This window comes from Eulemur rufifrons, chromosome 12 (genome assembly GCF_041146395.1).
Source record: "Eulemur rufifrons isolate Redbay chromosome 12, OSU_ERuf_1, whole genome shotgun sequence".
NCBI lineage: Eukaryota > Metazoa > Chordata > Mammalia > Primates > Lemuridae > Eulemur > Eulemur rufifrons.
The window spans coordinates 7,883,445-7,910,540 of NC_090994.1; the positions used below are offsets into that span (position 1 = coordinate 7,883,445).

Sequence of the window (27,096 nt, forward strand, 5' to 3'; positions counted from 1 at the left end):
CACAGGGTTTTTTAGTGTGTAAATTATCCAAACCAGTAGTTTTTTGTAGCAATGGAGTTTTTTGTAGCACTCCTAAACAGAGTGCTGAGGTACAAGTCAGAAACTTTGGTTCTGCTTCTCCCTCTGCCTGCAGAGGGTCTTGAGCAAGGGCACTCAACCTGTCTTGATTCCAGGCTCCCTAATTTTAAGAGCAGGTTATTGGGACGAGACAGTTTCTAACGTCTCTTTGACTCTAACCTTCTGTGGCTTCACGATTTCTTGCAGGAACCGTGGCTGAATCCAGGGGTGAAGCAGTACCAGGAGGAGGAGGTGAAGTTGGTGCTGGACCAAGAAGGATTCTGCCTTAAAATGTAGAACTGCCAGTTCTATCCGAGCTTGATTCACTTGGCAGATGGGATGGAGTAGACGTTTCTAGGGCTCTTGTTTTAAAAAGGAGCTGGTCACTTCCTATCTCTGGGCCACAATGTACTCACCTACGTAAAAGAGAGAAGGATGGAATCTGTGATTCCCAAGGTCTCGTCCAGCTGTCTAGTGTACAAAGCTGTGACTACAAGGCTGTTCATTGCTAAGCTAGAGAGAGGGGCCTGGAGCTCAGTACAGGTCATGGGGCAATTTGGGGACCTGGGCTCCTCACGTTATTTCTTCTCATCACCGTCGCGTGTGCGTCTGGGGACGGGGATGTAATGCTGTTTTCCTCAGAATAGTCTCTAATACAGGCAATTTGGAGGCAAGAAGGAAATCCTGTCTTTCTCTCGCGAATTATGTTGACCTCAACAGAGTCACTGAATAAGTTTGAGCCTCCCTTTCCTCATCTGTGAAGTAGGGACAGTTACCGGCAAAGTTGTAATACTGTCAAGAGCAGAGCAACAATGCCTAGTCCTCGTCAGGTTTTCCGGTGTTATTTTCTATCACCCTTAGGCGCACTATGAAACACAAACTGCGGTAGCATACGCACGCTGAGGCTCGCTCCAACCAGACCGGCTCGGGCCGGCGGGAAGCAAGCCACGGTGCGGGGTACTCTGGCGACACCCCTTCCCCAGTTTGCGCCCTGCGGCAGAGCGCCGCTCTAGTGGGCTGGAGGAGGAGCCCACCCGTCGGACCCCAATCACTTCGGCAAGGCCCCGCCCCTCGCCGTGCGCGCTCCCGAAGCCAGCGTGCGCGCTCCTGGCGGAGACGCGACGCCGGCGGGGGCCGCGCGGGGGTGCGGCTCCCGGAAAGGAGCGGAACCTCCAGGAAGCCGGGCGAGGGGTACACCTCGCCGCCTCGCCGCCGTGGCCGGGATGCTGCCCGCTCGCGGCGCCCCGCTCCCGGGAGCCCCGGTCTGCCGAGCAGGTGAGGCCGCCTTCCGTCGCGGGCGAGGGGTGGCGGGCGGCCGGGGCGCCGGCGGGGACGGTTGGAGCGTGGGGTTCCGCGGGGCGGCGAGCGGGCCGCAGAACCGCGCCTCTGCCCGGGCGCCCGCGGACTGGCCCGGGGACTCTCCCCGCAACCCGGTCTCTGCCGCTGCCCGCTCGGCCCCGCGCGCGGACCGTCCCAGCTGCCCGGGACTCGCGGCGACATCCGGGCGCCCCGTGGTCGGCCCCTGTGACCCGGGGTGGCAGGTGCTCGCCCCTGTGACCCGGGGTGGCAAGTGCTTGCCCCCGGCAGGAGAAATCTGACTGTCCTGCTGCGCCTCATCCGGTGATCGCGCTGGGTTTTTCCCAGGCGCGCGTGGTGTGGGCGGAACCGGGCCGCGGAGAAGGGCTGCTACCCCCAGGACTCCGTTGGGCCTGCTGCCGCTTTAAATTATGTCACTTACATGTTCAGCATCATCTTTGCATAGCTCTGCTTCCCCCAAGTTTCATGGTAGATTTCTCCTTGGAAAAATGGAGCTAATTGGGCGATAAAGTGATGATCACAGCAGTGTTTCTCAACTTGAGTAATGCACGGTGTCCTTCTAAAGGGACAGTTCTCTTATTTTTTAGAATATGCCCCAGAATACGCAAGGGTCCCCAGGCCCCATTTAGATGAACATTGGTGCAGAACATTTTGAATGAACATTTGTCATGAAGGAGGCAAAAGAGATGCTTTATAAGTCGGCCACTTTCATGCCAGAAGGTAAACTAGAGGTTACTAAAGACTTCTAAATTAGAGACTCAAATCCCAGTTTAATTTCACACTGCAGTTTTTATTGTCTCCCGCTTTGTGTGATAAAAATACCTAACTGTCCAGCGTTGGAGAGACCTAGAATTTAGAATCATATTCTTTGTGTTATCTTACATTTGATGTTATCTTGTCTTTGTATTGGGTTTGTTATTGATAACTCTGTTTGACACTAGCAGAATTGTAAAGTGGAATACTAATTTGTACAGGTAGCTTAATTATTTCTCTACTTACCTTAACATTGATTTGTCACTTGTATTTGTTGCCTATTGAGTCTGTGGCTTACATTTTTCTAGCCCTAATGGGAAATGTATGATCTCACCCCTTGAGTATACAATCTAGGAAGGAGAGACAAAAATGAAAGTTGATCTTAGGATTTATATTCTCTACATTATTTATTCGGCATGTTTATTTTAATATAGACTACCCATGAAAAAAGAGAAGGTTCAAACATTAGGATGTACAACAGGTTTTATCTTGACAAAGAAAAATATTGACGAGTGCCTTGAAAGAAGTGTACTATTGAGAGCAGGATGTCCTAGTTAGGAGGAGGTGACATTGGTAAAGGCATGAGGACAGCTTGTGTGGGAGAGAAGAAGGAGACTCACCGCACCAGAGTGGAAAGATGTTATCTGGGACTGATGAGACAACAGGTTGTTGAGATCAGGTGGCACCAGTTGGTGGATGTAAGGTTTCAGGTGCCACACAGGAAAGTTGGTTTTGAGCTGTAGGCATCCAGAAGGCTCTTCAGCTGGTCATATTTTAAAGGCAGTGTTTTACAAAGAGATGTTTACAAAGAGTGATGTGCACAGGGAAGGCAGGAGGTGGGTGAGCCATCAAGAGATCTGTTTTGAGCTGGTCATGTCTGCTGTGGTCATCTTAGATGCGTGGGGTATTTGGGGAAGCATTGACAGGGCTTGATGAGTGAGAGAGTATGTCAGCACACAAGAAAGTGGGAATCAAAGTGAGAACCAGGTAATCCTCGTCAGTGGTGAGACCTGGAGAATTTGGAAGGTGCTGTTAGTTTGCATCAAAAGAGTGTGGCCCCAGACTTGCATTAACTGAATGTGTGCTAACAGGGGTTTGATAAGCTCAGGATGTGGAACGGGAACTTGAGGAAAGTCAGAGTTGTAGATTTGGGAGACCACATAGGTGATGTAGGAAAAATGACCAGAAAAAAACTATTTAAAATGGGGACCAGAATTTTGCAAGTGAATAATGAGAGGTAGGAAAAAGATTGATGCCGAAAAATAAAATTAAACAATTTTAAATAAATAGTAAAGAAAATGTAGATCATAAATGCAGCTGTATGCATCCTTCTTAAAACAAAGAAAGCATGAAGTTATTTTGATGTGTCTTGCCACAGCTGAATGAGAGATGGTGCCACGTAGCAGCCTTCACCTCGGCCTCTCCCTCCCAGAACAGTTATTTCTTACAAAACTCTGCCAGAGTGGTTGAGGTCATCTTTAATTTTTTCAGGTCCTCGTGTAGTCCTTTGATATTCAAATCATTCTTTTCTGAAGCGCCCTTTAGGTCATTTTACTTTTTCTTATTCAGAGGCCTCACATGTCTGTGATTTTTGTCTGCATGTGATTCTCTAGTTCACTAATGTCTGTCTGCTTGAATCCTGCGTTTTTCGCCAGAGGAACCATTTCCCTTTGTGGTTGATTTGCATGGTTTTCACTGTTGTCCTTAGGACTGTCAGTGAGAGACTGACAAAGACATTGACCCATGACCACATGGGCTTTTACTCCACTAAAGAGTGTTCTGCCAGGGGGGGCCCTGCTAGCTGAAATCATCAGAGTTAATGCATCTCTCTGGTGATAGATCTAATACAATTTAGGCCTTTTAAAAACATGGCAGTTTTGTGTAGTACTGAATTTGCCTCCCAGAGCTCTGGTGCCAAGAGTCTTAGCTGCAACGACAATCGAAGTTTACATTTTAAGATCAAATTACCGTATCGTTGACTGCTGGGCAATAATTGGCCATACTTTCATCCTAAGTAAAAATAATTACAATATGTCGGCGATTTATATGCTCTCCTATTTTTCTCTCTGCCTTTAAACACCAGTTTTGTCACTTACAATAATATTTATTTATCTTTTTGGTCAGAATCCTCACAGATCTCAAAAAACAGTCCTGAAACAAACACCAGATGAAGTAAAGTTTACCAAGTGTGCTGTGATCATTCTCACCTTCTTTCTCACCCCTGTCCTGAAGTCCACCTCCCACTTCCAGGAATCTTTTCCTGTTAACGCCAGCCTTCACTGTGCTCTTCTCTGAGCTCTTACAGCACGAGTCCATGTAATTTAACATTGCCTTTAGTTACTCTCTTATTTCCTGGGTCTTAGTATTAATATTTTCTCTCTAGCAATTGGCAAACTCCGTGACATTTGGAGTTGGGCTTGTTATTCCTTCTGTCATCTTCATAGAACTGATCATTGAATCATTTTAAAAGCCTTTCTTCCCCAAGGACCAGTTTGCCTTTAACAGTGACTTTAAGCTGTTAACTAAAACTGTCCTTTTCTTTGGTGATAGTTCAGCTATCACATAACTATCAGTGATTCTTTCAGATGTTCAGATTGGAATTCCTGTGTCATAAGTTTTTAAGTTAGGCTTTCTCAATATATCTAGAAGAGGATTTGATGCTGGAAACTGAAGATATCATCAATCAAAGGTAGCTTGTTAAAAATAGTTCTGATTCTTTCTTCTGACAATAAAATTAATAAACGCCCTTGGAAAAATATAGGCATGTCTAGGCAAGAAAGTAAAGATGATCCATGACCTCATTACTCAGAAATAAAGAATCACTGTTAACATTTTGGTTTCTCTCCTTCTATTTCTCCCCTATGCATGGTGACGTTTTTTCACTTAGTATATCATAGACCTAGTGCCATGTCAACACATATAGATCTGTATCATCATCAATAATGGTCACATTGTTTTCCATTGCATAAATGCGCCCTGTTTCATTTTACCCATCCCATAGTGGGCATTAGTGTTTTGCTTTTATACACTATACTATAATGAACATCCTATAGATATTTATTTCCTCAGGATGAGTTTCCGGAAGTGTGATGGGTAAAGCAGAGGGTAAGCATGTATAAAATGTTCATGTGTGTTGCCCAAATGCCCCTGAAAGGTTAGTAGTGTACCTGTTTAGATTCTCACCAACACTACTAGTAGACCTTGTTAGCAAAGTATCATCAGACTTTAATTTTTGCCAGCTGAGAGCTCTTTTTATTTCTATTTATCTGAATACTGATAATAAAGTTGTATTAGCCATTTGTATTTCTTACTTTGCTAATTTCCAATTATCTTTGCCCATTTTCTTGTTCCAGTGTTTCTTTTATTTCTTTATAAGAACTTTTTATACATAAAGGATATTTATCCTTCATCATGCATAGTATTTTTCCCAAGCTGTGTGTACTTAGGGATTTTTTTTTTAAGCACATAGAAGTTTTAGACTCATGTGTAGACATATTTTCTTTCATTTATGATTTGAGACATTGATGTCATTTATAGAAAGACCTTACCCATTCTAAGATTGTGTAAATATTTACATAATCTTACCTTTTCATCCTACTTTTTTATAGACTTTTTAATATTTAAATCTTTAAGCCATTGGAATTTTAATAAAAGGTGTGATGTAATCTTACCATATTCAGATGTAAAAGGTAGCTATTTTAGAAAAACACATTAAGATTCATTTAAACATCTAGGTAATAAACTTTTTTTACTTTTTGTGTATACTTTTAAATCACAAATATTATTTGTCCTAAATTTTGCGTACCTGGTACAATATGGATACCATATTAAAATTTAAACCAATTAAAGTGATTTTCCCCCTTTTTCAGGTAAGCATTATCATTAATAATACTTTTTACAATGTAGTATCTTTGTGTGTGTGTTTTATTCCCTGTACTGGATTATCAATTCTTTAAGTGCTGGGTCCCTATCTGGTTCATCTTCATATCGCCGATTTCCGGCCATCTGTGAAACAAACAATGGTTGCTCATCACTTTTGTGGCAGGCACTGGTCGCGAGGGAGACAGAAGGATCAGAGGCTGTCCCTGCCCTTGTGAGGTTGGCCATGTAATGGAAAGGTGAATCATAGTTATATACTGCAGCCCACTGCTGTGATAAGCAAATGCTCTGGGGATGTGAGGATTGGGGAAGCTCTCACTGAGGACTCGTGCTTCATCTGTGTCATGAGGGATACTTGGGAATGTAACCAGTGGACCCCTAAGAGGGAGGTTCATTCTGCAAATGCTGAGGAATGCAAGGCATTTCAGTAATCTGCCTCTTGTGTTTAGTATGTCTGGAGCTTAGGGTACATATATGGCTCTGTCATGGGATGAGACTAGAAGAATAGGCACTAGATCAATGCTGTCCAGAGAACTTTCTGTGATGATGTTGGTGTTATATGTCTGCACTGGTTAATGCAGAAGTTACATCTGGTAGTTAAACACTTGAAATGTGGCCAGTGCAACCAAGGAATTCAATGTTTAATTTGATTGACTTGTTTATTTTTTGAGACAGGGTCTCTCTCTCTGTTGCCCAGGCTAGAGTGCAGTGGTGTGATCACAGCTCACTGCAGCCTCAAACTCCTGGGCTCAAACGATCCTCCTCCCTCAGTCTCCTGAGTAGCTGGGACTACAGGTGCACACCACCACACCTGGAAATTTTTTTTATTTTTGATAGAGATAGGGTCTCACTGTGTTGCCCAGGCTGGTCTCGAACTCCTGGCTGCAAGCAGTCCTCCTGCGTTGACCTCCCAAAGTGCCAGGATTACAGGTGTGAGCCACTGTGCCCAGCCTAGTTGTATTTAATTTTAACTACTTTAAATAGCCACATGTGGCACATGGCTGCCACACTGGACAGCTCAGGACTGGATCACAGGATACCTCTTTTACACTCTAAGGAGTTAGAGCTTTTTCCTGAGTGAAAGAGGAAGGTTGGGGGTGGGGAGTTGCCATGACTCCTGTGTGTTTTGGGCGGATCACTCTAGGGTAGAGGTTCTCAACCTTTGGGGCCCCAGAACTCTGAAACTTGACTTCTTGCCAGCCCCTTTCCTGGGTCTGCAATGCCCAATGGCCCTTTTGAAGCTCATGTTCTGGACGAGACACACTAGTGAAATGCGAACACACCCAGTATGTTAGAAGACAGGGATAAGAGTGTGGATTCTTGTGTTTGAATCCCACCTTTACCCTGTATTAGCTGTGTGACGTTAGATGAGTTGCTTGGCCTCTCTGCTTCATCTGTAAAGTGTTATGATAATTTTAATAGTACCTACATAGTAGATTATTAGGAGAACTAAATATTTGTAAAGCACTTGGGGGCCTGGCATATAATGAGCACTCTGTAAGTATTTAATTTAAAAAAGTAAATGCTAGGGAGAAAAAATAAATTAGGGAAGGATGTTATAGGAGGGGGGTCTTTGCAATTGACTGGATGGCCAGAGAAGGTGACAGTTGAGTAAAGACCTGAAGGGAATGAAAAAGTGAGCCATCCAGATTACTTCCAGGCAGAGGGAGCAGCAAGCTCAGAGACCCTGAGACCAGAGAGTACCTGGCATGTTTGAGGACCACGAGGGATGGCAGTATGGCTGGGTAGAGTGAAAGTGGAGAGTAGCCGGTGAGGCTGGAGCCTTAACAGGTGCCAGATCCTGTAGGACTGCGTAGGTCAGAGTGGAGCCTTTGAAGGGTTTTACTCGCAGGAGTAATGCAGTCAGGGTCCTGAGCAGGGAGGCGGTGATGGGCAACTTCCCAGGAAGAGTCTGTGCCTGTGGGTGTTGGAGGGAGCACTGGGTTGAGACTGCAGGAAGAAGACTGGTTAGGCTGCTGTTTTGATAGAGCAGGCAGGAGATAAGAACCTGACCTTAGGCAAAGGTGAGAAAGAAAGGGACAGATTTTAGATAAGTAAGCTGAGGTTTAACAAATGGAAGGAATCCTAAGAAATTGGCTATGGAAGATGAAAGGAGGGGGTCAGGCATGACTCTCTAGTTTCTGATTTGAGCAGCTTTGTGGAATCCAGACTGGGACTGCAGGGGAGCAGGCTGGGAGAATAGCGGGTGAGGACTGCAGCTGAGGAGTTTGGTTTTAGAAATGTTTCTCATGGTCCTACGCAACATTCAGATGAAGAATATCTCATAGGCGGCTGAAGATGCATATTGTGGCTCAGAAGCCTGGGTGGGGAAAGAATTTTTTGAGTTATCTGTTAATGGACACAGTAATGAGGCTGACCAGAAACAGCAGTTGCACTTAGAAGAGAATGGGCCTCGACAGAGAGAACATAAGAGCAGTCGGGGTTGGCAGAGAGCGAGGCGTCTCAAAGGATTCTGAGAGGAGTCACTCCAGAGCGAAGAAGCAGACTAGAGGCGACAGCTGTCTTGAGAGGTAAAGCAGCTGCCGAGACCTGGGAAAGAGAGAGACCATTCATCCTTTGGCTCTGGCAGGTCAGAGGCAGTTCCTGGCTGTAGGGCCTCTGTCTTCTCCAAGATTTGAGGTCTGGGGGCTGGAAGAGGAGCGGTAATGGTGAAGGGGACGGAGAACTAACTAGAGACATAGTGCTTTGCATGGCATTTTATACTTAAAAGGGAATTCTAATGGGCTTTTGTGAGCTAGATAGATATTTAAAATTCTCAGTCAGCTAATCGTTCTGTCTGCCTCTTAACCTCTGCCCTAAATCTTCCTGTACCATAATGTATTTAAGGCCTGTTCGACATCCTGATATTTTGGGGTCACTGAGATGCCTTTGAGTAGAGAGCACTAACTAGTGCCAGACTATTATCATCTCTTTTGATTTAGGTCTATATCCCTGACAGCATGAAGTTAACTTACAAGAGTGTTGCTCAAAATAAACTCTTCAACAGTTTCAGCTCAAGGATCATGTACCAGATTATGTGTGGGTGGGCATAAGCACACATTTGATAACATTGGCCAGGCACAGTGGCGGTGACGGTGGCGGTGGCTCATGAATATAATCCTAGCACTTTGGGAGGCTAAGACAGGAGGATTGCTTGAGGCCAGGAGTTTGAGACCAGCCTGGGAACATAGACCCCATCTCTACAAAAAATACAACAATGGGCCAGGTGCAGTGGCTCACGCCTGTAATACCAGCACTGTGGGAAGCCGAGGCAGGAGGATTGCTTGAGCTCAAGAGTTCGAAACCAGCCTGAGCAAGAGTGAGACCCTGTCTCTACTGAAAATAGAAAAATTAGCTGGCGCATACCTGTAGTCCCAGCTACTCGGGAGGCTGAGGCAGGAGGTTTGCTTGAGCCCAGGAGTTGGAGGTTGCAGTGAGCTATGATGACACCACTGCACTCCAGCCTGGGTAAAATCCTGTCTCAAAAAAAAAAAAAAAAAAAAAACAGAGAAGGTCGACATTTTCTTTGATTGTGCTATCATTGTGATTTTTCTCACTGAAACAGGAGGGCTCTAACTCCTTGAGGATCCCAGCTTGTTCCTGTAGTTGTGTGTGAGAAGGACTGACTCCCAGAACGTTGCTTGGTTGCTGATCTTTCAGTATGGGGAGGTAAGTGAAGGGCCCAATCACTGGCATGATAAAACCTGAGATTTTGGTGCTGCAAAAACAGATCTTGGGAGGAAAAAATATCTAACTCCCAAGGGAAAAGTGTTTGAAGTTGTACTACACTTCTGTTTAACACCTTTATTCTGCCAGGGCCCAGGGGGTTCTTCAGGGGTTAGTGTAGTTTATAGTCAAGGCATGCGTGCTGGGATCTGCAGGGTGGTTGTATTAAGCACAGAATGATGGTAGCCTCTGAGGTGTGGGGAGGAGGAGGATAAATCCCTAAATGCCATGAGGAGTGGTTTAAGAACCCCTGTGGAGACTAGAAACTACAAGTGGAACTTTCCATTGAGTCAGCAAGATACCTCCACCTTTGGTGAGGTATTTTAGTCCAGGAAGTCCTGTTCCAGGCAAAGAGTAGAAGTTAACTGTAAAACAATAAAATTCGTCCCAAAGGCATTAAGGGTTTTTTTTAAACCTAATCATAGTTCTAGAATGAGCTGCCCATTCCTGACATAAACAGAGGACAAACATTTGTTATTTGCAAAAATATCTCATAGGAATATTTCTAAAAACAGAACATACTAATACTAAATGCATTTATTGACTTTGTTATGGGGATGTTGTTAAAGATAACTATTTTCTCCTGTTAGTCATCTTGGAGAAATTTGCCTTGGAATTCAGTGTTAGGAAGATTTACTCATCCTGAGCTCTTCATAGGTTTCTAATGTGACGGACAGTGTTTTGGCCTATGTGGTGCTCGGTGGTATTTGCAAGCCTACCTTTCAGCATGCATTTCTACATACCAAGTTTTCCTTCGGTTTTGTCATTCTTAAACCTGATTTTATTATCAATTTGTATATTTATCTTTTTGAACTTATAAGCTGTCTCTAATTCTTTTTGGAACAAAGCAGGGTAAAATAAAAATCTACATAATGCTCTCAAGAAAACCAGAAAACACAGGAGTGTCATAGCCGTCAGGGCCATAATTCTCATTCATATAATTGTATAATGATGGTTTCTATAGCAAAATAAGTAGTGTACTATGAAAGATGCTGGTGTACAGATACTTACAGGGAGGGAATAGGTGTAGCTCAAGCTGAGTATCTTATTATGGGATCAGTTTAGGTGAGGGGAGGCCTCTTTGGAACAGATTGTTTTAAAAATCTGTTTTTTGGAATTTCAGGATCGGCATCTCGTGTCTTTTTCCTGCTTCTTGGCATTTTAGCATCTCTCCAGTGGGGTGTCCTCGAATTCTGAATACCAATTTACGCCAAATTATTGTCATTAGTGTCCTGGCTGCTGCTGTTTCACTGTTATACTTTTCTGTTGTCATAATTCGAAATAAGTATGGGCGCTTATCCAGAGACAAGAAATTTCAAAGGTAAGAAATAAAAACATTTCTTTTCTAGATGGGATACCATCCCTTCTGTTTTATCTGATTCAGGCTGCTATAACAGAATGCCATAGGCTGAGTGGCTTATAAACAACAGAAATTTATTTCTCACCGTTCTAGAGGTTGGGAAGTCAAGTGCTGGCAAGATTTTGTGTCTGGCGAGGGCCTGTTTCCTGGTTCATAGATGGCATCTTCTCACTGTGTCCTCACGTGATGGAAAGGGGCGAGGAAGCTCTCTGAAATCTCTGTCCTCATGATCTAATCACCCCCAGAGTCCTCACCTAATAGCATCACGTTGGTGATTACGTCTTCAACAATGAATTTTAGAGGGACACAAACTTTCAGGCCATAGCACCTTCATTTGATGGCTTCAAAACGTGTGGGGCCAAGTTGGAATTTAAGGAGCATGTGACTGTAGGAACTGGATTCTGTGCTGTGTGCAACAGGGCATGAAAAATTTAACTGTTTGAAACTGGTTAACTGCTGACCACCAAATTCATATCATAAGGGTCTCTGGAATAATTATTCACACATAAGCTTCTCCTGTAATGTTTAAAGCTGATTTTTGAGTTAATGTTGGTAGTTCGGAAATAGAGGTTTGGTTTTTGGAACTTGTCTGAACTTATGTAAATGAATAATGAGTGTGTATCTGAAGGTGATCTTTATCACCATCATCTGTTTTGTGTTCTTTTTACTCTTTATCCATTTGCCAGTTATAAAAATGTTATAGTGGTACTGCTACACAGCTTAGAAATCACTGACTTGTCATTTGTTTATTGAATTTTCTCTGTTAGGTTTAGGATGATATTCTCTTTCTAAATAAAAGCATATGTGTTTTTCCACACAAGGTACTTGGCACGAGTTACCGACATCGAAGCCACAGACACCAATAACCCCAATGTGAACTACGGGATCGTGGTGGACTGTGGTAGCAGTGGGTCTCGAATATTTGTGTACTGCTGGCCAAGGCATAACGGCAATCCGCACGATCTGCTGGATATCAGGCAAATGAGGGACAAAAACCGAAAGCCAGTGGTCATGAAAATAAAACCCGGTATGTAAATGAGAACATCTGCCCGTGACCAGGCTCTGTCCTGCCACTCTCTGTGGTGTCCTACACGCCCCTTCCCTTCATCACTGTCATCGCTGTCCTTCAGGCTAAGGCCAGGACCTGTCGGGGTCTCCTTGTGTCACTCGCTTTTCCCTTTTCTGTCTGTGTGGCATAGGGTGACTAACACCTTGATAAAACATCCAAAAAACTTTATCTTCTTGTCTCTCGTAGCTTTTGTCACAGTGCCTTACTCAAGTCCACTCACAGTGTTTGCCGGGTGACCTTCAGCAGGGAGGGATTTTCCTGTTTGGTAGCCACTGGGCTCTATCCTTAATGCCGAGATAAATTCAGATAACTCCCAAAAATCTGTGCTTTAATATATTGGGATATATTTGTCATTTTTAAAAATTGCCGCCCAAATATATTTCTAATCATATAGATTATTTAATAAGGGTGATCGTAGAGCTTATAGCTAATACAATTATTCTAGTTTATAAAGCTGTTAAAATTTCTAAGTCAGTGTGTGACGTACAAATTGAGATTTGGCTTCCCCATGAGATAATTTAAAGGAGTGGTTCTCAGCCTTTCTGTGTCATCACCGTTTGTGGGGGCAGCACCCTTCTGTCAGGAGCATTGGGAATAGAAGATACCAGAAACATCTGGAAACAAGCTTCGTACACCTTGATAGCTGGTAATCACTGATTTTGATCAGTGTACCATGGACCATAATAGAGATACAGCACTTTAATTTCATTTTACAGTAATATATTAAATATTAAAGTATTAAATCTAAATAATATAAGAAATTTATCTTTTAAAATATTTAATATTGATAAGTAATAATTCCCATAGCTTATTACCCCCATTTCAGAAACATGAGAAAAAAGGATATTCAGTTTAACGTGATCATAAACGTCCTCGTAAAACAACATGACTGTGGACTCCTTGAGCCTACCCATTCTTCACTGAGTAGTTCAGACCCCGCCTCCTTCTTCAGGCAACTCTCAACAAGTTGATTGATTGTTCTTTGATGTTTGCAGCTGAGTACCAGCATATTACTAAAAAAACTCAAAATCTGTACCTTATTTTTCAGTTTAAAGAGAGAGAACCTAATCTGAGTCTATGTTACTAGCATTATTTTGTTACCAGAGTACATTTCCACGAATGAAGGCTAATTTTTCTTTAAATCCTAGTGAATGCCTTTTAAATTTTAGTTTTCTGTTTTCCTACTCATTAAATTTTTATGTATCCCTAATTTTAGAAAGATTTTCAGGGTTAAAGTAGTATCGATCAAATAAAAAATTCACAAGAAGGCTACAAAATAAAAGAATAAAGCACTTTACATTTTGTCTGGCTTAACATACCAGGTTCTGTCAGTGATTAAGCAGGTCTCTTGGAATAACATGAAAACTGTCATACCTTAGAGTTGTCCTTTGAGAATGAAGGGACAGCTAGAACATCATCCCACGGTATATACCAGAATCTTATTAAAATCAGGTTTAACATGTTTCTCTCTCGCTCTGTACTAAGTGTTTGAAATGGAAATCAAAATACCTTTTTGTAGCACTTCTCTTAAAGCACGGTCTCCCATGTGTAGCATGCAGGAAGGCTCTAGAAATTTCTTTAGTAGATTCTGGCTAGTTTGGGGCTTAGTGGCCATTGAAATAGCATTGCATGTGGAGTTCAAAACACCTGTAGATGAGTCTTCTTTCTGCTGATTGCTTTGATAAATCACTTAATCTTTCTAGGTTCACAATTTCCTAATATTGTGAAATAAGGAATTTTTGGACTTTGAAAGTTCCCCTCATTTTTAATGTTGTAGGCTAAATGACAGCTGTAAATCATTCATTTATGTACTCATTCAACAAATATTTGTTGGGCATCCACTATTTGCTAGGCACTGTATTAGATGCTGGGAATATAAATTTGAACAAGACATATTTTGTGCCCTGAGGAGCTTCCAGTTGCGATGAGACAGGCAAGTGAATGGGAAGTTTTGCTAAGGTGTAATGAGTGTACAGCTGGCAGTGGGGGAAGCACAGAATGTAACGAGAGCTCATCCTCAGGGTTCTGCTAGGGAAGACTTCCACGGAGGAAGGAGCTGGGTGGTTGTGCAGGAGTTAGCCAGGTGGAAAGGGATGGGGAGTGGGTAGGGAGGCAGACAGAGAGGGCTCTTCCGGTGGAGGTGCACAGGCCCTATGATCACAGTATGGTGCATCGTAGACATGTTAGTCCAGCGTAGCCGAAGGCGAGTGGAAGGAACACAGGAAGAGAAGCGTGGGTGAGTATGCAGAGCAGGGCCTGCTGTTCTAGAGTGGAGCTTTGTCTGGAGGCCATTGAGGAGCCACAGAAGGATTTGAAGTTAGGAAGAGGCATCCTCGGCGGCATGGTGGGGGGGTGTCCAGGCCAGAGCTGGGGTGTCTTACAGCAGAATGGCAAAGGGTGGTGGTATCCAAAGAGACAAAAAGTAAAATAACATGATAGGAATCAAGGAGAGGTGATCTTTGCAACCAGGATGCACGAAACCAGTGTGAGGGAAAGGGATTTAATCCAGGATACTGGCTTAGGCCGCTGGCTGTCCAGTGCTGATGGTCACCAAGGGAGGTAACAGGCATTAGGGACAGGCTGGTAGTGACAGTGGAGTTCAGATTTGGACCTGCTGCATTTGGGGTGGCTGAAGACAAGCAAGGGCAGTGTCCAGGTGACAGTCACCACACGCTGCCCTGGAGGCTGGGACAAGCTGGGGTGGCTGCTCATACAATGTGGGGCTCCGTGACGCGTTGATGGTGGTGGCAGCTGTGGGAGTGCGTGAGCTGGCCTGAGGAAGGGGGGCTGCGTTTCTCGAGGGCAGGGCTGCGCCCTTATGTGTGGCACTGGCACACAGCAGACGCTCCATCAGGTCTGTGTGCCTTGATTGTGGAGAAGAGGGCACAGAGCTGAATATTTAGTGCCACCAACATGTAAGGAAGAGAGACACAGGAGTAGTTACTAGAGGGGTAGGGAAGACTGAAGGGTATAGTGTATAGCTTGGATTTCTCTAAAATTAGCTACATGGAGGAAACATGTTACCTAAAGTATCCACTTATTAACTGGAGTGTCCTGTTTGTCTAGGCATTTCAGAATTTGCTACCTCTCCAGAGAAAGTCAGTGACTACATTTCTCCGCTTTTGAACTTTGCTGCAGAGCATGTGCCACGGGCAAAACACAAAGAGACACCACTCTACATTCTCTGCACAGCCGGAATGAGAATCCTTCCGGAAAGGTGGTCCTCCCCTGGGGGGGTGGAGGGGGTTCGTGGAGGGGGGTGGTTCTCCTTCCTCCCTGCTTCCTCCTCCTCCATCATCATCATCATGAAAAGGAAGACATTCAGAATTCTTCAAATCTGGAATAATATCGGAACTATTCCCTTAGCCAGAACCCACCAAACAATTTACTTGTTTATGACTATAAATAGTAAACTATAAAGCTGTCATTTAAAAAAAACTAATCTATTTAATTTAGTTTGTTCACAGTGGTAGTTTTACATCTAGGAATCACATAATTCACATAACTTGTTCATTTTGAGAAAACTTTCCTATAATAAACAGTCTTTTCAACAAATTGCTTTGGTTTTAAAATTAACTGTTTCATACAGGAGATACCAGAGCCATGGGGTTTTGGGGGTTGTTTTTTTTTTTTTTTCCAAAACAGAAAAATTCAGGCAGTAATACTTTGATAATGTAAATGTTTGGGTTGCCTTACAGCCAGCAGAAGGCCATTCTGGAAGATCTTCTGACCGACATCCCCGTGCACTTTGACTTCCTGTTTTCTGACTCTCATGCAGAAGTAATTTCGGGGAAACAGGAAGGTTAGTATATTGGTCTTCAACTTAAAATTTCAAAGCTGTTCCTTTAAGTCCTCCCCATTTTTCCCAGTGTATACTTTATTAAATTATTCCTAATATCTTCAACTTTGGGAAATTATAGCCTTGAAATATTATAATTTTTACATGACTAAATTTAAGTTTCTCACACGAGTGGTCTTTATTACCCAAACATTAAGCCATTAAAAAATATCTCAGTTTGTCTTCACCACATTTAGGAAACATATTTGGAGCTTATTTTCATAGAAAAGGTTTGTGTTCCTTGCCTGGGATTACGGGAATTATTGAGCTGTTGGCACCTCCTGATTTACTTGCTAGGAAGGGGAAATTCTTCTTGACTTTGATACACTTAAGAAAGTATTAGTTCTATTTTCAAAGAAATGATTCTAGTCGAGAATGAAATGACAAGTCAGTGAAACAATTTGGGGACTGGCTGGTTAGAAAAAGAGATTAAAAAAAAAAAGTTATGTGTTTCAAAGTCACCTATCATTTCAGCTTATGTTTCCTTACGTGAAAGGCGCTGTAGAGTACAAAACTGGGTGAAACGCACATGTTGCCACCGAGCTGCTTACAGACAAGTGAGATGCACAGTTTGCTGCCATACGAGGTAGTTTTGGATGCCAGAGAAAGATAAGGAAAAAATATCACGGGCGTTCAAAAGAAGGAGGCACTTTTTTTTCCAGCTAGGGCTATCATGGGGCAAGTAACGTTTGTTCTGTGCCTCAAACGATAGTTCTAAATAGAACACGCTGGAGCACGGTAAGGGGAGTGCTCCGAGGGGGGATACGAAGCACATTCCAGCCAGAAGAAAGGATTTGAGTCAAGACGGGTTGGAAAGGACACACTGTGGACAGAGGAACAAAAATGTTATAGTTTGGTTGCATTATGGCTCGTTTGAAAGGTGGTAGTAATGTTAAAAGTTGGATGGGTCTTGAGTTGTCCGTCCAGGGGTGTGGACTGTGCTCTGTAATTGAGAGCAGTAGCAGAGGATAGAGCAGGTTGCAGGGGAGGAGTAGGAGCAGGAAGATGGAGTGGATGGGCCGTCACCGTCTCCCTCTGTAGTGGCTTAAATTTAAGTGGCGATGAAACTGGGTAAAGATAGGGGGTGGGAAATGATTAGAAAATAGAATCAGTCTTGGCAACTGAGTGAATGAGAGGAACAAATGAAAAAGAAGAGTAGAAGATACCTTGAATTTTTAAAACCTTGCGGTCAAGAGGTTTAACTTTATAAAAAGTTAACTCTAGTATTTTGAAATAACCCATAAATTTTGAAGGAAAACTAGCACCTGGGGAATTATATGTTCAACCTATGTAAATGATACAAAACTATGTCAAACGTTGACAGTTTTTGGTAAAACATTAAGATAAAAAACATCAGTAGAAATGTGTTATTTAAGATGATTTCATAGAGGAGTAAAATAAATGAGATGTTTGCACAGAGTACATTGATAAGAGTTATGCAAAATATCTTAAAATTTTATTCTCCTTCTCTTCACCCTGTGAAATGCCCATAGGTGTCTATGCTTGGATTGGCATTAATTTTGTACTTGGACGATTTGAGCATATTGAAGATGGTAAGTGTCACGTTTCCAACTAATGGGTCTAACTGGAAATTAGGGCTTTTCTGTTTAACCCCAGGGCTGAAAAAGGAGCTAAGTTCTGTGCCATTGCTAAGCGTGTGGGAGTAGAGTGAGAGATGCTGCAGTTCAACGCAGTGTTAAGCTTGGTTTCAGTTGGGAGGAACAGGCTGGGTTTGCCTAAAAATGCCTGAAATGTACCAGGAAAACAAGGTGACTCTTCAGAAGATCCCAGTTCTCTGGCTTTGCTCTATTCCAGCGAACATTCTCTGTTCTTTCCAGATGATGAGGCAGTTGTGGAAGTTAACATTCCTGGTAGCGAAAGCAGCGAAGCCATTGTCCGTAAGAGAACAGCAGGCATTCTTGACATGGGAGGCGTGTCAACCCAGATAGCGTACGAAGTCCCCAAAACTGTAAGCTTTGCCTCCTCACAGCAGGTCATTATCTGTACAAATTTCCTTCTGTTTGGTTTGGTTTTCGTTTAACATGTCTCCATCCGTTTTTGTTTTGTTTTCTGAGTCCGAACACACCTTTCCTGTGCTTGCTGAGGCTCCACCTTCTCAGCCCAGGAGAAAGACAGGAGGAACAAGGCAGACCTCAGCTGAGCTGTTGTATTTGTTCATTGAAATCAGCTGGTTTGTTTGCTGTACTTAGCGTTTTCCTTTGGTATATATTCAGTCGCATGCTTGGGTTTCTGTTTATATTTTCCCTTGAATCACTTCTTTTCTCAACAGGTTTTATAAAACGTAATATAATAGCATCAGATTTTTGAAGTTATAATTGGGGACAGTCCTTTATTTAAAGGCTCAGATGGCTTTTGAACTTTTCTGGGCAGGATTAAGGTTTTGTATCCACTCCCTCCACGTTTCTGAACTTGTGGTTCACTCGCTCTTTTCTCCACCCCTTCGCTGCTCTCTCAGTCGCTGCCTGGAAGTTTCTCAGTAGGCTGGGCGGCCGTGTCCAGAGATCCGCAGCACAGTGTCCAGATGGGTTCCTGCACTGCCACATGTCTGTGTTACTCTGTTTCTGTTCAGCCGTAAATTAACACCAATGCCTGGCTCCCTGCATTTTCCCCGGAAGTTGGGAAGGCAGTGTGGTGTGATGGTTGCGAGTGAGGCCCTGGACCCGGACAAGCCTAGGTTGCATCATTATCCTGTCCTCGCTAGTTTTGGGGCCTTATGCAAGTCACGGAACTTGTGTGAGCCAGTTGCTTCATCTGTAAATGTGAATGAATATACCTACAACATGGGGTTGTTATAAGGTTTAAGTGAGGTGATGCGTACACTGTATCTAATGTGCTGGTAGGCATCTAGTCTGTGCTCAGTAAGTGTTATTGATACCTTTATTAAGCTTCTTGGAAAAATGCTTTGTAAATTCAAGTATTACAATTTGTGTTTCCTACTTCCCATTCCAGACACGCCTCTAGAAACTATTATACTCTTTGTAAAACATTATATTTTCCCCTTCAATATAAAATAAAAATTAATATATAAAAGACGTTTGGCAAAGATACCAACATAGCCAAATTAAAAATCTTTCATAGACTCATCATCCATAAAAACTATTGTTAGCATTTTGGTGAATTTCTTTTTGTTCTTTTTTTTAATTATAGTTTTTTAAAATACAGTTATAATTTTACTGTTTATATGATTTTGTGTCCTTTATTTAATAGTGCATGAACATGTTCCTTAATGATTACCATAATTAACTTAACCTTCCTTTGGTACTATATATTTACATGACATCCAGGTTTTTATGTCATAGAATTACAAAGGACATCTTTGTGTACAGAGACTTTTCTGTGTTTAGGTTTATGTCCATAGCATAAGAGTCCATAAAAAGATTTACTAAGTCAAATGTTATGAACTATATTGCTGAATTCCTTTTCAAAAAGTCATAGCAGTGTTACAAATGTGCAGGACATCCGAAGTTTCCTAAGTCTGAATTGTCCTATTGTTACGAAAGATGCTTAGAAGGATCCTTGGGAAATGCAGAAGCAGAAATTTTTGCCCCTCCTAGATGAGACTCTTTTTAGACCCCTCTTTTTAAGAGGAGGTTTAAAGTTGCTTAAAATATTAAAGTTTGTTATCCATATGTCTGCAGGAGGAAGTAGCTAAGAACTTGCTAGCTGAATTTAACTTGGGATGTGATGTTCACCAAACTGAGCATGTGTACCGAGTCTATGTGGCCACATTCCTTGGGTTTGGTGGCAATGCTGCTCGACAGAGATACGAAGACAGAATATTTGCCAACACAGTTCAAAAGAACAGGTAAAGCACCTTCCACTGCTCGACAGTCACTTGCATACCTAGATCTCTCCCCCTAAAAACAGATCCAGGCACCGCAGGGAGAACTCGATCAGCAAACAGGTGTTGGCCCTGTTAGCTTTTTATTCACCACTGACTGAGCAGGGAGAAGGAAGGAGAGCACACCAGGGTCCTGCCTCCAGTGCTCCGTCCTGCCATGCTCCAGAGGAGACTTGGTCTCTCTGTCTCTTTCTCTCAGACGTGCATCTTACCTGATGAATTAGGAATTTCACCATCAGGCTACAGAATAGTTTAGAGCCCTGGATAATGCTGTTCGTGATTGCAGAGTCCTTGGGAAACTCAGCACGTGGGGCACTGCCGGTGTCCTGCAGCTGGTGTGTGCACTTGTCATTGCTGAGAAGACTGAAATATGTCATGTTCTGGAGACTCCACAGATAACCAGCCCATGCAGCTATATAGTAGATAAGAACCATGGTAAGGGAGTTACAAGAGCAAGAAGTCAGAGTTAATGGTTTTTAAATATTTTTAGAAGTGAAACTTTAACAAACAAGCATATACAGAATTCTGGGATAGAAAATATGTAAAACAAGAGCAACACTATCAGTTTAAATTTATTTTGTACGTTTAAATATATAGCAATTATTTACTTGGGATTAGTCCATAAGACCAGAAAAGCTATTTGGGTGAATAAAAGAATCTGAATCTAGGGTTGTGTAAGATAATCCTATTCATTATTGTGTTTTATGTGTTTTGATGAAACAATTTTGAGGAGAAAAATCCTAATTCATAGAGTTAAATGATAGTATATTTCCTTGATCAGTATAATCTTAATAAACCCATGAAAGCCTGAACTTTAAAAAAGACCAAGTTGGAGCTATTCAGTACCACCCTTACCAGAAATTCATGCATTTAGATAGGGAAATCAATAAAAAGTTTTTCCTGTGTCTGCTCCAAAAGTTAATTGGAGAGTGTTAATTATGAGATTGATAGTCCCATGTTTTTTTTAAATTAGTATCTAGCACGTTTTGGTGTAATTATTTTTTATAATAGTCATGAAATAAAGATATTTTATAAATGACATTTTAATCATTTTTTCAGATTCATGGAACACCTTCTTTTGAACCCCTAATTTTTACTAATTGGTTTTAATGTCAAAAAGTTTTGTATAATGAATAGTTCAGTGATACTTCTTAATTTAGATGTAAGATAACTAAAAATGGTCACATGAGGTATATATTTGACTACTCTTGGACTTTTATAATAATTATAAATATTTCATACGTCACAAATCAACCCTTGAAATCCACATTTATTTCTTTGCCATTCATAGTGATGATTGAGTTTTTTTTAAGTTAAGTAAACGTTTTTATGGTAAAGACCTTAATTTATTACATCAAAGTGCATTATGAGTAACCCTGAGGAATATACGACTTGTCAGTTGAGTGGAAAGTAAAAACTTGACTTACTGTCAATGATGGATCTTGAATTCTGGCAATATTTAACTCTGGCAGTTAAACACCTGTTAGGCCCACGTGATTTCATGGTGTCCAACACCGACATCATTTCAGTTTTTGTAAGCTCTTTTCTGTTTCTCAGTTGCTTGAAGGTATGTACACACAGTTGGATGACAGATGTTAATTCCCAGAAATTTCACTGGGAAGTAATAAGCGCAGTGAATTTCAGTGAACACAGTTAATGTTTCTTTTCCACATGACTTCTTGGAGCCCCTAGTACATGCAGTAACATGTACTACAATGGAATCTGCTGTCTGCTGGAGTTAGGACCAATAGTGGATCAATTAAAAAAAAAAAGTTGAACCAGAGATCATAAAAATAGACTCAGGCCCTAAGCATTCTAACTTCTGTCTTCATTTGCTGACTTTTTGCTCTGAACTGAGGTCTTTTTGTAGACTCCACCCATCATTTCTCGGGAGCACACTGTACTCATTGTCCAGATGTCAGTTTGACTTTCTTCAAAGAATACCAGGACTTATATTTATGAAGCAATTGATACCAAATCCTTCTAGATTTTTACCAATTTTTCCCAGTTTTTCAAATCTTGCCCACACCTAGTTTGACAGCAGTTTTCTAGCAGCGTGTCCTTATCACGTTTTTCTAAAGCATCTAACCTGATTTTCCCAGGACCAGCCACTTCTTTTCACAGTCGCATTTCACCCCCCTATGTACAGTTAAAATCACAAGCACTAGCAGCAAAAATGGGGATGAGAGCAACACGGTCACTAGACACTCTAGCAGCGTGAGCATCAGGCTGTGTAGCCAGGAGTCATCCGGTAACCGGGTGGTTGTCTAACTGGACTCTGTTAACCTGTCTGCTGCATGTACGTGTGTATCATGAGTCTCCAGGAAGGGCTCCAGTGTTTTCCCAATTTAATTATCTGGGAATGCTCGCGTGTTCCCTGCAGGACTTGTGATCCACAGAACAGACTTTGAGAAACACTGGCTTGCAGCCACTTCTTTGGAACAGTTGCCTGTAGGATTCACGATAAAGTGTCTCTTTGTGCCGTAGGCTCCTGGGTAAACAGACCGGTCTGACGCCTGATGCTCCATACCTGGACCCCTGCCTACCCCTAGACATTAAAGATGAAATCCAGCAAAATGGACAGACCATATACCTACGAGGGATCGGAGACTTTGACCTTTGTCGAGAGACTGTCCAGCCGTTCATGAATAAAACAAACGAGACACAGACTTCCCTCAATGGGATCTACCAGCCCCCAATTCACTTCCAGAACAGTGAATTCTATGGCTTCTCTGAATTCTACTACTGCACTGAGGACGTGTTACGCATGGGGGGAGACTACAATGCTGCTAAATTTACTAAAGCTGCAAAGGTAACCTTCAAAGAAACCATCTGCTACTGCATGCTTTTGAGGTACCAGTGTGGGCGGTGACAGCTATGTCCTCCGCATTCGGGGCATGTTCCCTTTGGTTGAGGGGAGGTTAAATAGTCTTAGCAGAAGTGAAAAATGTATTGTCAGCTGTCTTGTACCCACCACTGCCTTAGTGACTCTGGTCACCGGTGACCTCCAGATTATAGTCTTTTCTGTTGTCGTTCTGCTTTGCTGCATCTGACAGCACCTGCACACCCTGAGCTGCAAGGACACTCCTGTTCTCTTATTCCCTCTGCCTCCTGATACCCCTTAAACCTTGTGGATGCCAGACTCCCACCTTTGGCCCCTGATCTTTGGGTTCTTGGATGGCGTCACCCATGCTCGTGCTTTGCCACTGCCTCTTAAGAAGCAGCTCCAGGCCTCACCCTGCCCAGTTGTCTGCTGGATTTTACGCTTCAAGCAAACCCCCATCTCTCCCCATTCTGTTCCCATTGTGCTGTCTTGGTTAATGGCATCACCACCCATCCAGTCCCCCTGCCTGAAACCTAGGAGTTATGTATGCACTTCTCCCTGTCTCTTATTCTTCCCTCCCTATACACCCCCATATAATCCATCCTCCAGTATGATGTTTTATCTCACAAGTATGTCTCAAACCCACCTCAGAGTTTGGAGCACTTTATACTCCAGTCATATCAAGCAGCTGTTAGTTTCCCTCACACTCTTTGCTATATCTCGTCTGTGCCTTGGTTCATGGTGTCTCCTCTTCCTGAACTACCTGTGCTGACCCCTCACCCCAGCTGAGCCCGTGTTCCCTTGTGTCCTTGTCGCACACCCGCACACCTGGGCGAGTTTCACTACTCTTTCAGCCTCAGTTTCTTCATCCTTTAGAGGTCAGGACGGTAGCCATGCCGAGGAGTTTGATATTACATTCAGAAGCGTTTATACAATGCTCAGTAAATGCTAGCTATTAATACTATTGCAGATATCTTCAGGAAAAGGTGGTACATCTTCCCCTTCTCTTAAAGACAAAGCCTTTCGTAATCATCATCGTCTTCCCAGTACCTTGCACCATGTCCTCCACAGACATAGGTACTTAGAGCTTCAACTAGCTAAAATACTGCTTCGCTTTTCCAAAAGTTCATGCCTGTACCACACAATCATGGAGGGAGAAACTGAACAGTTTCGGAGAGGTTGGTTGTGGGTAGTAAAGTGCTCTTTAACAATACTAAGGTAAAGAACAGCATTGTATTTGCTAATCAGTAAGTATTCACTGGGAGTATCTCTTTGTCTTGCATTCATTATATAAGTTAAGCCTATATGTTCTGAATTGTAAGGATGTGCTTGTTATGAATATGAATTTGGTAAACCGTTTTTAATAAGCCTTTACTAATGATGTATTTTGGGTTTGGAAATTCTTTCAGGATTATTGTGCAACAAAGTGGTCAATCTTGCGGGAACGCTTTGACCGAGGACTGTATGCCTCTCACGCTGACCTCCATAGGCTTAAGTAAGTACTACAAGGCCATGCCCAGGGTGTTCCTAAGAAAACATTAGTTCACTGTTGGCTTGCCACGCCCTGGCCTCAGTCTCCCTGCTCATCCTCCTCTGTCACTGTTCCATCTCATGTTCCTTTGCTCCTTTCCAATGGGACAAATACTTGTGCCCTGACACAATCTTTTTTTTTTTTCCCTCACTTTTGCTGTCCCTTCCCCCTGAAATTGATGAGTTGATACCTTTGCTTTTTCAAGTCCTGCCCAGACATCCCGACATTAGTCGGGTCAGGCTGGCCCTTTCCAGTCTTCCTCTGCCCAGGCAACCAGACTCCATCCCTCTCTCTCTGAGTCTCTGGAACGCCCATACCCCTCTCTCCTGCATTGATCATGTTCTGCTTTTTAAAAATCCCTGTCATTGTAAGTCACTTAAGTGCAGAGACTGTATCATGTAAATTATTGTATTTCTTCTTCGCTTAGCACAATGCTTTGTAAAAAATAAGCCCTTAATAAATATTTAGAATCATAGAATACCAGAGCTGAAAAGGACCTCCCTACTTTTTCATTTTATATAATAAAGAAACTGCAGCGCAAAGAGATTGGGACTTGCTTAGTATTTATTCAGTGAATAAATGATGGAATGCCTAAGGGGAAAAGTCTGTCGTGGTAACAGATTATACCAAGACCAAGTTTCGTGAGCTAACTGATTTAGACAGGTGCGCTGTTTGGTGTGGCGGGACAGAGTGAAGCGCGCACGGTTGGTGCGGCTGCCCGCGGAGCTGGCCTGAGGAAGCCCGTGCTCCAGCGCTGGCCACAGAGGGAAGAGCCGTCTCCACGGTGCCTGTTGGACACGTGACAGCCTGACGTGTGTCTGTGCTTGCTGTTCGCAGGTATCAGTGCTTCAAATCTGCCTGGATGTTCGAGGTGTTCCATAGGGGATTTTCATTTCCCGTCAACTATAAAAGCTTAAAGACCGCCTTGCAAGTTTACGACAAGGAGGTTCAGTGGACCCTGGGAGCAATCCTTTACAGGACCCGCTTTTTACCCTTAAGGTAGGGCTGTGACTTTGGTAATGAGAATCCAAAAGCTGCTTTCCTGCAGTGACATCTGCCTCACGGCAACAGGGGCATGTGGGTGTTTGGGGCCTTGCTAGGAGAGCTGCCTCAGCAGAATGGAGGCGTCAGCGGCGCTTGCCTCTGGTCTCCGCATTTTCCCAAAAGCACTTCCTTCCTCCCCACCCTGCCCATCCCATAATACATAGCACCTTTGTGCTGCTGTCCTATGTTTGATTATTCTCAACTGTCTGCTTTCCAACCCTGCATAAGGGTTAATTCAGGGGTCCTTAAGCTTTGTGGCTTTGGACTCCTTCTCAAAATACTGTTTTTAAATGCGCAAGATGAGTACGTAGGATTACAGAGGACACATTGTGTCAAGATGCATTTATCAAAGTACTACAGAAAACTAATGTGTGGTACGGTCATATATGTTCTTCTTTATTAACACATTAAGGAGCAAGATCTGGCAGCAGAACTAACACTCTTGGTGAGTTCAGTGTAGTAACGGGCATCAGTGACACATGGAGGTTTCGATGACACCATGTGTGATGTGAAACGATCCGTGGTTTTCATTAGGAACTGAGTCACATGTCCTGCCAGTACTGCAGTGCCTGCGTTCGCTATCAAAGAAAATGCTAAATTTCAGTCAGAAATTGGTTAAATACAGACCATTCAAGTTTGTATAGCTGGCTGTCAGTTGACCCTGTGCCAAAGACCCTGGTTAACTGAGAAATACAGTATCAGCTCTTCTCCAGCCAGGCTAACTGTAAAAATTGTGAGAGTGGGTATTACAGATCACAGACCTGTGGTTTGATTCTGCCTTGACTTCTGTGTGTTAGAAACCCTCACAGTGCTTCTAGATTTCTCTGGTTTTTGCTAACCAGATTATAGTGATGGCACCTGCTGTGGACTTCTGAGTACAGTTTCATGTGTGATCGCGTTAGTAGTTAGAGGCACCCGCCATCAGGCCATACTGTCCTCCACTTCACAAGTAAGGAAACTGAGTCTCGGCTGCCAGAGTCAGGTTTCGGTCCCCAGAGCCAGGGTCCACACACCAGGCCCTCCCACCCCATCCCCTGCACGCTGTTTCCGCCACCCCCTCACTTACCTGTCCCGTTTGTTTCTGTTGTTTGGTCTCCACGTGGGCAGAGACATCCAGCAGGAGGTTTTCCGGGCCAGCCACGCTCACTGGCGGGGCGTCTCCTTTGTCTACAATCACTACCTGTTCTCTGGCTGCTTCCTGGTGGTCCTGCTGGCCATCCTGCTCTACCTGCTGCGGCTCCGGCGCATCCACAGGCGCACTCTGCGCCCCAGCTCGGCCACGGCCGCGGCGCTCTGGATGGAGGAAGGGCTCCCCTCCCAGAAGGCCGCGGGCGCCTTGTGAACCACAGCTAGACGCTCCAGGAAGACTCTCAAGGAAAAGCCATTTTTGCCTCAGGGTTTCTCCTCTTTATTTTCCTATGGTTTTGTTTTCCTTTCCCTTTTTGTTCCTTAAAACAAAAGCAAAATCCAATGTCTGTAAGCCTTGCTGTCCACTTAGCTGTTTGATGACAGCTTTAAATTGAGGAACAGGGAAAAGAGAAATTCACTTGATTTTTGCTGCGTGGGACATCTGCCAAAAACTAACATGATTTTGGGGTTTTCTTTAAGGTATATTAAATTTTAAACAATGCACTTTGATATTGGAGGGACGTGGAAATGGTGCGTTCTGTCCGTGGCGACGGGACAGAAGAGTGATTCTTTTAAGAGAACCAAAAAACATATTGAATGAAATTACTATTTTTCCTCTATCTTGAAAGCTCTAAACTAAAGAGGGTGATGTTTAATTTTTATTTATTGTTCATGTCTATCACTGTACATGTTTTCTTTGCAGTTTTA

The 27,096-nt window shown here is 43.1% G+C and overlaps 1 protein-coding gene across 2 annotated transcripts; it reads left to right on the forward strand.

The window, feature by feature from the left end:
• The first annotated feature begins 1,197 nt into the window (after positions 1-1,197).
• Positions 1,198-27,096, forward strand: ENTPD4 (ectonucleoside triphosphate diphosphohydrolase 4). 2 transcript variants are annotated; one of them, XM_069484847.1, is made up of 13 exons: positions 1,198-1,332; positions 9,572-9,675; positions 10,856-11,053; positions 11,914-12,119; positions 15,228-15,378; positions 15,860-15,963; positions 17,493-17,552; positions 17,838-17,992; positions 19,659-19,825; positions 22,349-22,673; positions 24,095-24,180; positions 25,054-25,215; positions 26,368-27,096. In XM_069484847.1, the coding sequence occupies exons 2-13, from the start codon at positions 9,668-9,670 to the stop codon at positions 26,600-26,602; spliced, it is 1,857 nt and encodes a 618-aa protein (XP_069340948.1). In that variant the 5' UTR covers positions 1,198-1,332; positions 9,572-9,667; the 3' UTR covers positions 26,603-27,096. The 2 variants fall into 2 exon arrangements, with proteins under 2 accessions (XP_069340948.1, XP_069340949.1); XM_069484848.1 differs by having other exon boundaries at positions 17,838-17,968.